This window comes from Peromyscus californicus, unplaced genomic scaffold (genome assembly GCF_007827085.1).
Source record: "Peromyscus californicus insignis strain IS unplaced genomic scaffold, ASM782708v3 Scaffold_10__1_contigs__length_136768540, whole genome shotgun sequence".
Taxonomy (NCBI): domain Eukaryota; kingdom Metazoa; phylum Chordata; class Mammalia; order Rodentia; family Cricetidae; genus Peromyscus; species Peromyscus californicus.
In genome coordinates this window covers 25,790,418-25,804,264 of record NW_026294391.1, presented here as the reverse complement: position 1 = coordinate 25,804,264, position 13,847 = coordinate 25,790,418, and the positions used below count along the sequence as shown (strand labels likewise).

Genomic DNA, 13,847 nt, shown 5'->3' with positions numbered 1-13,847 from the left:
TCCTTCCATGACTCTCTAATTACAAATAAGTGTTCCACAAGAAAAAGGAAGAATTGGGGTGTGAAAAGGAGGAAGAAAAATAACCAGCCATTTCTCTGCTTTTCTACCATTTTGGTACCAGCTTTTCTTTTCTTCTTTTCCACTCTCTTCTTCCCTTGCCCTCTCTTCCCCCTCCCCCTCTCTTTCTTTCTTTTTGAGGCAAAGGCTTCTGTACTGGACTTGAACTCCCCACACAACCAAGGACGACCTCAAGCTCCTGATCCCCCCACCAGTATCCACCATTGTACCCAGTTTTATGCTATGCTGGAGTTTTGTTCCTGCTAGGCAAGCACTCTATCAACTGAGCTACATCTCCAGTCCCTTAGGGGGTCTTACAGACTGTCTCACTCCATGCTCACCAGTGGGCTTCCTGCCAATTATGTCCTTCTGGATGCCTTCCTCCCCCAGTTAACCTCCCTTCATGGCAGTGGCATATCTGCCTGTCAGAAATCAGTACTTGCCAACATCACTTTCTATCATGGGAGACTTTGAATGTCTTGGACTAACTAACAAAACTTGGCTGAGACACTGATTTCAGGCCATCTGGTACTTATCAGTCTCAAAGAGGGTTTGAGCAAGAGTTTCTGGTGAGCATCACTAGATACTTGCACTGGTTGTAGCCGACAGTCTTTGTCAGCCAGGTGAAAGAAGTGCATTGACGAGGGCCTGGGATTGATAGACATCAAATAGAGGGCTGCAAAGACCAAAGGAGGACACTTGCTTTCTTTCCCTTCCCAGTGCAGAATGACTTAAGACAGATGTGAAGGTGACCAGATGGGGATGCGAATGCCATCCTCTTTTCCAGTCAAATGTTTATAAGACTGTATGGCTGGAACCCAAGACTTTGGGGACTTTAATACTTCCCCTCCTCCACTGATCATAACCAAATAATACAGGACAAGAGGTTCTCATTGATTGATGGGAATCATGTACCCTGGTGTTATGGACTGTGATCTATGACCAGTTCAATCCCATACAATCAAGAAGGGAGAGAGGGAGGAAGGAAAGAAGAGAGAAGAGGTAAAGGGAGAAAGGATGAGAATTCATGCCTGCTTTTTATGAGGTTGGTGTAGATGACCACCTGTTTTAGTGGCTGGAAGGATTCTAGGGAGCCTAACACACATGGAAAATTGGATTGTTGCATTATCAAAACTATACCTAGAATTACAGAGCCAACCTGCCAATGGCATGGTAGACACAAAAGAGTATGGACTGTGTGTTCAGACCTCCCCTCTGCCATTTTAGTATCTTTGTAACCCAAGAAAGATTATTTTAAATGATTTTTCAGCCTTTATTTCTTCATCTGCCAAATGGAAATACTATTACATAGTCCCCGAGTTATTTGACTGTAGCAGAAGAGTGTACTTACTGATGATTGCCTTTCTCTATGTCTTTCTGCTCCCACATTCCCTATCACAACGCCTTACATTGTGACCGACGTTATTGACAAAAAGCTCTAGAACTTCTTGCCAACTGAAATGAAAATGGCTAGCAACCTTCATGCACTTATAAAGCAAATCACCAAAGGTCTAAACCAAAGCTCATAATGAAAGTAGCCTACAACTTACAAATTTCCTAATTTTTAAACCCTTACTAAGAAGCTACATGCATTTAATGGCTGGTGGAAAGGGAAAATCTATTTACTCCAGTTGATTGGCAGGCCCTGTGCCCAGGAGTAGTTGGCTAACACAACAGGGATGCTTCCATATTTGTGTGTGTGTGTGTGTGTGTGTGTGTGTGTGTGTGTGTGTGTGTGTGTGTGCACTTTTTTGGTCTGTCTTATTGAGGTTTTTTTGTTTTGTTTGTTTTGATTTTGATTTTTTTCTTTTTGATATATAGAGAAGAACATGATGGAGTTGGGTGGGTAGGGAGGCTGGAGAGGATCTAGGAGGAGTTAGGGAAGGGAAAGAATATGATCAAAGTATACTGTATGAAAAACTTTTTAAAGACAAAAAGACTTGGCAAATAATGTTAAATTATCAGCCACCTCTCCACTTTTAAGAATGTCATATCAAATTTAATATTCAAGTAATATATTACACATGAATGTCCTCACTCTGAATCTCTTCTTGATAATTAAAAAAAATCACATGTAAATGCTTCTTACCATAAGCAATGCTACAATAACTAACCCAGTAATAAATCCTTTTTCTGAGGTGTAAATCTTTACTTGGGACATTTTATTACAAACTCCATCATAAGCTCAAGGGATATGAGCATTTTTACTAAGTACAGTCTGCCACATTTCGTGTGCTCAGTAGCTGTAAGTGGATAAGGAGGAATTGTATTGGACAGTGTTCTGACTACTTTAGGTTGTCAACTCTTTTGATCTTGATTTAACTTACGTTCTTTGGGAAAAGAGATGTAAGCAAGTCTGATGTGTACTTTGTCCTAGTTGTCTTTCTGTTTCTGTAATAAAACATCATGACCAAAAGCAAATTGGGGAAGAAAGGGTTTATTTCAGCTTATGTATTCCAATCACAGTCCATCACCAAGGGAAGTCAAGGCATGAACTCAAGGTAAGAACTTGAAGGCAGGAACTGAAGAAAAGACCATGAAGGAACACTGCTTACTGGCTTGCTCTGCAGACTCACATTCAGCTACCTTTCCTGTACCTCTCAGGACTACCTGCCCAAGGATGGCACTGTCCACAGTGAGCTGAGTCCTCCCACACCAATCATTAACCAAGAAAATTCTCTACAGACTTGCCTACAGCCCAATCTAATGGAGGCATCTTCTCAAGTAAGATCTGTCTTTCAAAATGACTCTAGTTTGTTTGAAGTTTACAAAAACAGAAACAATACAAAACAAAACAAAAAACAAAACCTCCAAAACCTAACCAGTACATACTTCCAGGGCAGTATGTGTAAGGAAGAAAGGAAGTAACACACACACACACACACACACACACACACACACACACACACACACACACACACACAACTATATGAAATACCTATTTAAAAACTGTCTCAGGACTTTCCAAATGAGGTAGAACAAAAAAATTGACCTGTTGTCCACACCTTCCAACCATTTTTTGGTCAGTGTTAGGCCTGTTGAGAGATGGGGATTCTTTGCTCTTCTGGTCTGCATTCCCTAGCCCCTTGAGGTAGCTTCTGAAGAGACTGCAAACCGCATCCTGTGGTTTGGCTCTTCACCGAAGTCTTAGTGTGGAAGGATCCAGAATCTCAAAAGGTTAGTCAGGTGAAGGAGCTGCTGTGGCCTCCACCACTGCAGGAGCAATTGAGGTTATCAGAACTTAGTGGTCAGTCACGGGGGACTGAAGGAGTGGGTGGCACCGGTGACAACACTGTAGGGCAGCAGTCAATGACCCAGAGAAAGCACATGAGGTGTCCAGTCATTCTGTCCACATGACAGGATTCTGACAGATTAGCAGCGTGCCCAGGGTTGCATATGTAGTGGGTAACAGAATGGGACTTCGAACTAGATGGCCTGGTTTAAGAGGCTGACCATGAGCTTACAATGGGTCCTTACCCGTTCAGCACATCCCAGTACTAATCAAATTTTCAGCTAAGTGCACACCAGAGCTGCTATGGAAACTTTAAAGATAACCTAAGAGGAGAGGTGAATGTTGAGGGCTCAGTAAAAAACTCTTGACCCATGTGGATCTGTGCTAAGTAACCAAACACTTCCTACTTCCCTGAGAATTCGTGAACAGCTCCCTACCCTGACCTAGAAATATACTGACCTCTTCCACGGGTTCCATCTATTCAGCATATTTGGTCAGTGTTTTTCAGATTCTGTGTGATGTTGTTGAATAGCAGAAAATTTCAGCTCTATATTTGATATTTTTTGGAAACCATTGAAACGCTTATTCCACTTTGAATGGGTTGGTGTGGTAAGGTTGGGGATCTGGTGATTGATCAAGAAGAGGCATCTTCATGACAGGCAGCAACACAGAGAATCTATTGGGGAAGTGCTTGGGCCAGGTTGCATTGGGAGGGAACTCCCTCCCAGCTGAAAACCTTCCAGGGACAGTGTAGTGTGGCACGAGGCCATCACCCAGAAGGGAAATAGAACCAGAGACTTCCTGGGTAAGTGATGAAAAGCAGAAAGGGGACTTAGGTGGGTAAATGATGTCACTCCTCAGTTGGGTAGAGCATTTAGATCTGAAGTTCTACAGCAGTTTGGGGCTTTTAGAACTACAGGTAAGGGTTGTTGGGCTCCCTTTGGACAGCAGATACTGGGGATAGTTGTGCTGCACATAAAGTAGGTAGTTCCAGATGGCTGCCAGTGCTTATTCAGAACACCTTTAAAGCTATTTGACATTTCAGAACTTGAGTTTGGCACAAGTGGATGTTGGCCTTAGCTTGCTGTGGAGAGGTAAACAACATGGGAGGTCTTTTTGACCTAATGTACAGGGGGCCATTGCTGCCCTATTTTTGTGATAGCCGAATAGGAACATTTCCATTCATTCAGCTACCCCATTGTTGTAATAGAGTCTTAGAGAATGTGAATGAACTTCTTATGGCAGCAAATCTAAAATTCCTGATCTAGTTTGATGCTTCTCAAGGCCAGCCAAGTCCTATTCTAATCATCTTCTTCTGGCCTCTTCATTGAATCCAAATGCCAGGCAGAAATAAACCCATGAAATCCGTTCTCAAATTTCATTACTTTGTGGATGACAAAGCTGTAATCCAGCCAGGCACAAAGTGTTCCCCAAGATCACATAGCTCATTGCAAAAAAAAGAGCTTGACCCCAAATCAAGGTTCCTGAATTTTGACTCATTTTATGTGAGCATTACCCTCCCTGTCACATCATTCAACCCTTGTGTATGAATTTGTTGGGCATGATTCTACTTTGAACTAATTTTCATGAAACAAAGCTTAAAACTGAACATCCCTCTCTATACCAGAGTGGTACCTTTCAGCAGATATCTGCACATGCACCCACTCCTGTCTGTCTGTGTCTGAATGTCCTGCAAACAAGCACAGAGGAGAAGCTTGTGCCATGATGTGTTTCCTCTTTATCTTACAATGAGGGATCTTATCTACACAAAGGTATTAGTTCCCAGAGCTCGATGAAATCTTATCTTTGCCAAATAGTTTCTCATGTTAGATCTTGATGCACTTTCTTGCAAGAACTCTTAAAATATTTTAGTAAATACCAAATGTAGCTAATACAGATTTAAAAAATATCATAATGCCCCGTAAGGAATATTTTAGTATTGGATAATAGACTTGCTGACTCAATTTTGGAACTTATTGCCTCTGGACTGGAGACAAAGAATAGGAAGGCTCCTTGTTGGCAGCTATAGGGGCCATTTGTGGTTTCTTTATACTGTTACTTTTATTGGGCTATGGGTTATTTTTCAGAAGATGGAGATTTTTCTCTTTGTCTGGAACATATGTATCTTTGGGGGAAGGATGCTGACTCAAAGAGGGAAGAAACCAAACTCCGGTTTCACAATGAACCTGTTCCTGGTTAACTTTCAGGTCTGTGAGTTTCATCAGCATCTTCGTTCTCATCCCCTCTAGTCCTCCTCTCCGCACTCCCTCGCTCATAAAGAAAAGGTGGGGAGAGGAGATAGAGTGTTACTGTTGATTAAAGGGCTCATTGGAAGATGATGCTATGGAGATCACACCAAAGGAGAATTTCGCTGGGTCCCACATTCTCAGACAGTTAAGAAGCTTGATGCTTAAACCTGTCTAGAATCCATTATTGTTGACAGAGGTTAGATTGCTTTCTGGCCATCCCCAGCTCCCACCCTGCACAGAGGGTTGGTTCATAGCCGAAGAGTTCCTAGTCTTCTTTTGATGTAGCACGTCATGTATATGTCAACTAAGATTACAGGGTTTTAGTCCTTCCCACAGTGTTTTGGCAGTGAGGATGGAAACTAATCTCTGTTGCTTCGAATCCAGAATTGTTCAATGAAGAATTCAGAAATCAGACTGCTTTGGATTGGAGACAGAAGACATCACTTTGTTAAAGACCATCGCTCTGTTCTAAACAATGAGTTGGGAGTTTGTTTTAAATAAGGTGGAAAAATCTACGTATTATTTCCTCAAGCCTTGAAAGTATGGATCTCCATGTGGAGGCAGGGAGAGAAAGTGGTTGAAAGAAAACTGGGGAGCTTGGATAGCCACGAGAGAGATGTACTAGATGATTCTATGCGCTCCCTGTGTTCTAAATGATCTTCTGTTAGTGAGACTCCTGAGCTAGTTGAGTGACACCTGGGTCTCCCTACTGAGATGTCCCCATGTTGCCAGCAGAAAAAGAGCCTAGCCAAGATTGAGCCAAGTATATGTAGAAACATGACAACCATGAAAATATTATAGATTATCATCTGAAGATGTAGCTCCATGCTAGAGAGCTTGCCTAGTGTGTACAAGGCTCTGAGTTTGAGCCTCAGCAGCAGTGAGAGAAGAGAGAGGTTAAAGAAGAGAATATTATAGGCCCCCAATCAGTATTTTTTGAAAGAAGGAATTAATAGGTGAATCAGAGAAAGCAATATGTTAATGAGTACACAGTTTATTAAAAGGGAAATATGGGGCTGGAGAGATGGCTCATCAGTTAAGAGCACTGGCTGCTCTTGCAGAAGGCCCAGGTTTAATTCTCATCACCCATATGGTGGTTCCCAATCATCTCTAATTCTAGTTTCAGGGGATGCAGTTTATGGTTTGGCTTCTGTGGGCACAAGGCATGCAATAAATGCACATAAATAGGTGGGGGCAAAAAATACACATAAAATAAATCAATCCACAACAAGTTTTTTTTTTTTTTTTTGGTTTTTTTTTTTTTTTTTTTTTTTTTTTTTTTTTTTTTTTTTTTTTTGGTTTTTCGAGACAGGGTTTCTCTGTGTAGCTTTGCGCCTTTTCTGGGACTCACTTGGTAGCCCAGGCTGGCCTCGAACTCACAGAGATCCGCCTGCCTCTGCCTCCCGAGTGCTGGGATTAAAGGCGTGCGCCACCACCGCCCGGCTAACACAACAAGTTTTTTTAAGGGAAGTACAAGTGGCCTAACTCATACACATGAAGCCCCTATTTAGTGCCTGATACTTGGCTGATGAAAAGAAAAATGCACACATACAGAAAGAGTATATGTTCGTTATATTTAGTTATTCTTACAGTAAGAATATTTAGTATTCTTTGTTCGATTGATAATATCGTCCAAACTAATTGTCAGATTGAAAGCGTATGGTAATACCAATTTCTGTCTTTTAAATTAAGTAAAAAATAAGCTGCTCAGTGTTTTAATGAGATGGGCACTGTTTTTACAGGTGCTTACCAGGTGACTCGACAAAAGACAATTTAGTTGAAAGTAAGCCAGTTACTATAAGAAAGAACAAAATGATGTTTACCCCAATTAAAAAACATTTATTTGTAGTATAGAGACATTGCCTTTAAGCTTATTTCTTTTCTAAGTTACACACACACACACACACACACACACACACACACACACACACACACGCTTCAAAAATTTCCAGGTAGGCTCTTTTGTTTTTATGTTTTTCCTCTTCAGCAATTAATTCTTCTCGTTTATGTTTATAGAGAGGGGAAAATATAAATGTACAAATAGGAAATTGGTTGGAATATATAACCCTCTAACAGCAAATTAGATGGGAAAGGTATAGAGTTTCAAAACTGCTCTGGAGAGTAGCAAAATTATCAAACATAGAGAAGACACTGACTAGCAGTGTATATTTTCAGCAAAAAAAGAAAAAAGATGTCTAACCAGATCATTATGTTGACAATTTGATTTAAGCTGTGGTGTCTAGACCTGGAGACCCATAATTTCTGCAAGGAAAACAGCCAGAAATGTGGTTAGAGGTTTATGTACAGTAACATTCATCATAAGCTGGTAATGGCAGGCACATGTGCATGTACACACATCACATACAAAAACAACAACACCACATAAAGCACAATAGCCAGCACTAGGAGGGTGTCCCAATAGGGTGAGGAGAGCCTCGGACAGTAACAACTCTGCTTGCTTCTCTTACATAGTATTGAAGAATGCTATTCCCTCGTGCAGCTATTTAGAATAATTCACTTCCTTGAGCTGTTATAGTCAGATTGATAAATTTGATGCATTTTTTGAAAACTCACAAGGTAGGTAGTTCCCTGAGAGAATTGTCAGCACATTTATTACCATGTAACATTAGATCTCTGACACTTGTTGTCAGTGAAGCATAGCATGGTGGAGAAGGATCAACACTCAGAAATGAAGAGCCCTCAAATGTGGAAGGAATGATGGTAAAAAGGAAGCTACTTAACTTTGCCATACTCAGAGAGAAATGCAGCCCTCTGCCTGTCCTGGGAAAATGTTTTTAAGCACATGGCTTCCATATGGGAGTAATTTCCATCTCCTAATTAAGATCAGATTTATAAATAAAAGTAGAGGAAGGAAGTCAGCCTGACAAGGGTCTGATACCAAAAGCCAGGGTAAATGGGAAGTCTTTGAAGGATGGAAAATGAAGGTAGTTGACTTTTGGAAGGAAGTGGTTTAATAGGCCTTGTTTTGTCTGGGTTGTTCAGGAATCATTATAGGAGTGTTGCTTGAGACTCATTAGGGGTTTAGTTCTGACATGTTTATATGTAGAGAGAGGACCCCCCCAATTGGCAGTACCCCTGTTGTAGGTTAGGAAAATTTACCCTTAACCTCTTATGATATATTGCTTATGTTCTAGAAGCTTCCTTGCATGCCTCTTGGACAATAGGATTTAAGTGATACAAGCGTAAACATTTTCAAACGTTTTCAACCGAGAATTATGAAATGAAAAGAAAGGAGGGAGAGGAGGAATGGCTTTGGATTTCTGGGCCTTACTGGGCACTGGGGATCGAAACCACACCAGAAAAGCGAGGTGAAAGAAAGAGAGCGATTTCACCGACGGAACTGAAGTTCATTTGCTGTGTTTGTGCTGAAGTTTGTTCAGGGATCTTATTCAGTTTTTCACAGACCAGTTCATCTTACTTCTGCTAAAGTCACCCAACAGATAGTTTAGTTTTAATTAGAGAGAGAGAGAGAATATGATCTAGTTGAATTGTCAATACTTTGAGTAACTATTCATTCTTTAATGTTGTACATAAAAATACACAAAAACAGAACATAAAGACACAATGTGCCTATTGGTGGGTAACAAAAACAGTAAATTCAGACTTTCTCAAAGTGCGTTTGAGATTGGCATTACTGTCTTGAAGTTGAATAAACACAATTTACATTTACTATTTTAACTGAGTTCCCAGAGAGGTGAGACATTAAAAACCAAGACTACTTGCTTTCCAAATGCACACACACACATACACACACACACACACACACACACACACACACACACACACACACACACACACACACTGTATGTATGGATATATATGTGTACCTATACACACTCATGGGAATTAAAGGATAAAAATAGTCATTTAAGTTTGGGTGAGTAGGGAATTGGTTGTTCACCCTGTGTTATATTGATATCCTTCATTCAATTTTCAATACGAAAGGATTTTAGAATGGAAATCACATTTTAGACTTGCCAAAAGCACCTTTAAAATGAATATGAAACGTTCCTCTAGTCCTTTTTTCACTGTAAACAAACAGGGTGTGTGGGTGGATAGCTCTGTAAAGCCTCTCTCTGGCTCCTATTCAAATTTTTCTAATGAATCCATATACTGAATACAAAACACTCTGTGTGTGTGTGTGTGTGTGTGCGTGTGCGTGTGTGTGTGTGTGTGTGTGTGTGTGTGTGTGTGTGTACATGTCTGCATGCATCTGTGTAGTTGCATCTTAGAGAGGTAAATTACTGTTTTCTTATGGAATGGATTCTATTTCAATGCTAGAGGCAGGAAGAAAGAAAATGAGACAGCCTTTACTCAGGGCAAAGCTACTGAGTGAACTTGATGGTGAGAATAGAGCAAGTTATCCAATGACTTCCCGCTAAGTGCCCAAACTTCTAGCTGCCTTTCTCATCCCAGCCACATTCTCTCTTCTCTGCAGCCCTAATTTCCAAAATCAGAAGGGAAATTGAATAGTTATAGTATGGAGAAGGATATTCATTTTCTAGTGGTGAACTTCAAGCCTTGAATAGACTTAAACTCCAGTCAAGCCTCCCCATAAAGTTCTCTGATGAGTGAATTCAACCCGAAGAAGACAAGCATTTTGCTGATGACTGGGGCAAAGCAATACTAAACAGTACTCCTGCCTCGAATTCTGGGAGCATGCTAGGGAAATTAAGCCAAGCATCTCTTTGTGATTAATCTCCTTGCTGTAAGTTAGATAGGGCTACCGAATCTGCTACTGAGGCAGAGGTTGGGAAAGATACTTAAGCCAAACTAGGAACTTTTGAAAGAGTTCAGTACTGCCTGAGCAGAGGGGTCATCTGATACTATGTGAAGTTCACCCTTGATCTTTTAAGAGGTAACTTTAGAAGTCTTTTTTTTGGCTGAAACCAGTCTCTTTCCAGATGGTGCCTTTACACACCTAATGATCCTAGGCAACCGGATCTGGTGTCTCTCATGTGCTGCTCTTATTTCATGTATACTTCAAACTCATCAGATTGGTTGTAAATCTCTAGCTTCAAGTTGCACTTGATGTCAAGGGGCTTTCTGGTTTCATTTAGGTATGTACAGGGGGATTTGGTGTTCCGGTCTTTGAAGATGAGTGAATGCGGTTTGGACCTTCCACACCATGTAATACCAGAACATCTTAAGAATCTAAGGCTTCTATAGGAGACATTCATAGGAGAGAAAGAAAAAAAAAATCCTTTGTTTGTCCTCATGATTCATAATTCTGATTTGATGTATAGACAATTTTTTTTTGACCATACCAAATTCATTTGTCCTGAAGACAGACAGGTGACTACATATAGGTAAAGATATTAATGAATATCTTATGTATAGTGTCAATGAATATATGGTTACACTTAGTATTTTCCATTGTGAAAACATCTTTTAATCAAGGTCTAACAAACACCTGCTGTATGACAGACACTGTGGATTGGTTCTAGAGACTCAGTGTTGAAAAGGCAGAAATGTTCATATGCAGTTTCCATAATTATCTCTCCCAAATCACATCCTTATCAAAGGTTCTGAAAATTTCTGGACTCTGGATTCTTCTTTATGTCTATTTACAAATGTATGTTTTTTAATATGAGGTTTGTATGAACATGTGATTTATATACAGAAAAAGTGTACAAGTCAAGACTATAGTTTGGAGAATTTTTATCAAGTAAACATATCCATGAAATAAGCAGCCAGACCAAACAGCAGAGCGTTACAATGGTGTCTTTCTTTTTTGAAGCTCCTTCTTAGCCTTCCAGTTCATCTTCTCAACTACTTTTCCTGACTTTTGATATCATATGCTTATTTTGCCTTGTTCTGAACTTTATAGGTATAGAATCTGCCTTCATTTGCTCAATTTTATGCTTATATGATGCCTCTGAGTTGTTGTATGTGGTGAGGTTTATTTATTATCCTTACTAGTCCACTGTTAAATTGTATTATAATCCATTTGTCTAATCTGTTTTTTACATATTTGTGGAAAGTAGTCCTGATGTTGGTATTTTCTGGTTGGGGCTATTAAGATTCCTATATGCATTTTCTGGTGAACATTTCTACTGGGAATACACTCACGAGTGGGATTCTTAGGTCAAAAGTTACTCATGTATTTATTTACCTGGGCTACATGTCAACAAGTATTTTTCTAAGTGTTTGCACTAAATTTCAATCTCACAGCAGTGTATGAAGCCTGCCTGTCACTCCATGTTTTTGCCAAGCTCAGCATTATACAGACTGTCATTTTCATGTGCATTTTAAAGCAAAAAAAAACCAAAATCCAATAGTCACCAGGGTTTTGTGTGAGCAATGAGACATCATAAAGTTTCCAGCAAGTATGAATTCCTTAGACTTTCATTTGTGTCCATAATTCAGGATGACATCATATTGAATTTCCAACTCTGCTGCGCTGGTAATGAAATCAAAACCACTGTTTATACTAGAAAACTGGAACATGTTGGTTTTACTCTGGGGTTGAGCTTTTGTTAAACCAGCAGTAGCCGACCAGCTTTCCCCTCCACCTCCCCCCCACAAGGATCTAATGAGGAAAAGTAATATGAGGGTCCCTTACTTGAATTTCAAAATGAAAATGGCTTTATCAAGTTCTGTGAAATAAACATGCAGTTGGCTACGAGATGACACTCAATATCAACTGTAAGGCTAAAAGTGACAAAGTTGGAACAATTATAGGCCAAAAAAACCCCAAAAAACTTAATGCTGGGCCCTTGGAGCTGTAGGGAGGTAAATGCCATATTGAAATTAGCTTGCTGATCAGACTATAAAGGCAGGAGGAAGTGTAAATATAATGGGTCCAGGCCCAGGCCTGATGTAGGACAAATCCTAATTGGTCTTAGTAAAAACCCAGAGCCAGATACTGGGGTAAATGCTGAAAGATCAGAGAGACAAAGGAACAAGTCACGGCCACCTCTCACCTCACCAACTCCTCAGCTGAGGAGTTTGTTGCAGAGAGGAAAGGCTCAGCTGAAGGAGGGAATCTTAGGGGGGCGGGGACAAGGAAATGGCCTAGCAGGTGAAGGTGTTTGCTTCGCACACCTGGCCACTTGAGTTCAGATCCCCAGAATCGATAGAAAAGCCAGACACAGTAGTGCATGTCAGTTATCTGAGCATTCTTGTGGTAAGATGGGAGGTGGATATAAGAGAATCTCCTGGAAGCTCCAGGGCCAGCTAGCCTGGGGTATCCAGAGCATCAGCAAACAAGAGAGATCCTTCCTTAAGCAAGGGACAAGATGAGGACTACTACCCGAGGTTGTCCCTCTGACGTGTTTGCCACACACATGTTGTGGCAAACACGTGCCCTTACACACAAACATGTACACACACAGTACACACACACACACACACACACACACATACACACACGGAGCATATATATATATATATATATATATATATATATATATATATATATATATACACACACAATAAATATTTTCTAAAAGAAACTTATTCTTAGAAAGCTGTTGATGGTTTCCTTTTTCTTTTCAGTCTAAGGTTTATACACGCACACCAACCTTATATCTGGACTTCAAGTTGGACCAAGGAGCAAAGCATTCCCAGCCTATTCCTAAAGGTATGACGGGTTCTGGAATTTGGTAGCCATGTCAGAAAAGACAATGAAATCAAAGCCCAAGCTGCCGCTTTCTTGGGAATGCAAACGTCTGCCTGATCTTCTAGGAACTTTATGTTTAAATTTGCAAAGACTGCATGTGCACGCTTCCATAGACTAGGTAAGAAATCCAAAAGCTTGACACTTCTCCTGTCTGCTTTCTGACATACAATCAATGGGTATTTACAACTGCTTTTTTTTTTTGTTTTTTTGTTTTTTTTTGTTTTTCGAGACAGGGTTTCTCTGTGTAGCTTTGCGCCTTTCCTGGAACTCACTTGGTAGCCCAGGCTGGCCTCGAACTCACAGAGATCCGCCTGGCTCTGCCTCCCGAGTGCTGGGATTAAAGGCGTGCGCCACCACCGCCCGGCTACAACTGCTTTTTTATTTGTAGTTTCAATGACATTGGCTGTCTATATTCAGACATACTAGGCATCAACTTACACAGCTTGTATTTTACTATGAAGTTACTTAAATCAAGGTTACCTCTTCTCTCTTTGCTGTCGCCATTTTTCTAGGTCAAATTCCGTTACAGCTCCAAGAACTGTCTAAATTCATTTTATTTGGATGCTTTATTGCATCAAATATTCCTTGAAATGTGTGGCCCATTGGCTCTGTCCCAGACATGTTTGGTTTATCATATTTGATGGTGTTATTACTCATGGTAAAG

General features: G+C 40.4%; 1 protein-coding gene across 3 annotated transcripts in view; it reads left to right on the top strand.

The window, feature by feature from the left end:
- Pir (pirin) overlaps positions 1-13,847 on the top strand; it is a 96,247-nt gene that overhangs the window by 45,166 nt on the left and 37,234 nt on the right. For all 3 annotated transcript variants that reach the window (XM_052717632.1, XM_052717552.1, XM_052717467.1), the window contains one exon: positions 13,060-13,144. In XM_052717632.1, coding sequence (XP_052573592.1) covers positions 13,060-13,144 — 85 coding nt within the window. The remainder of the gene's footprint in view (positions 1-13,059; positions 13,145-13,847) is intronic.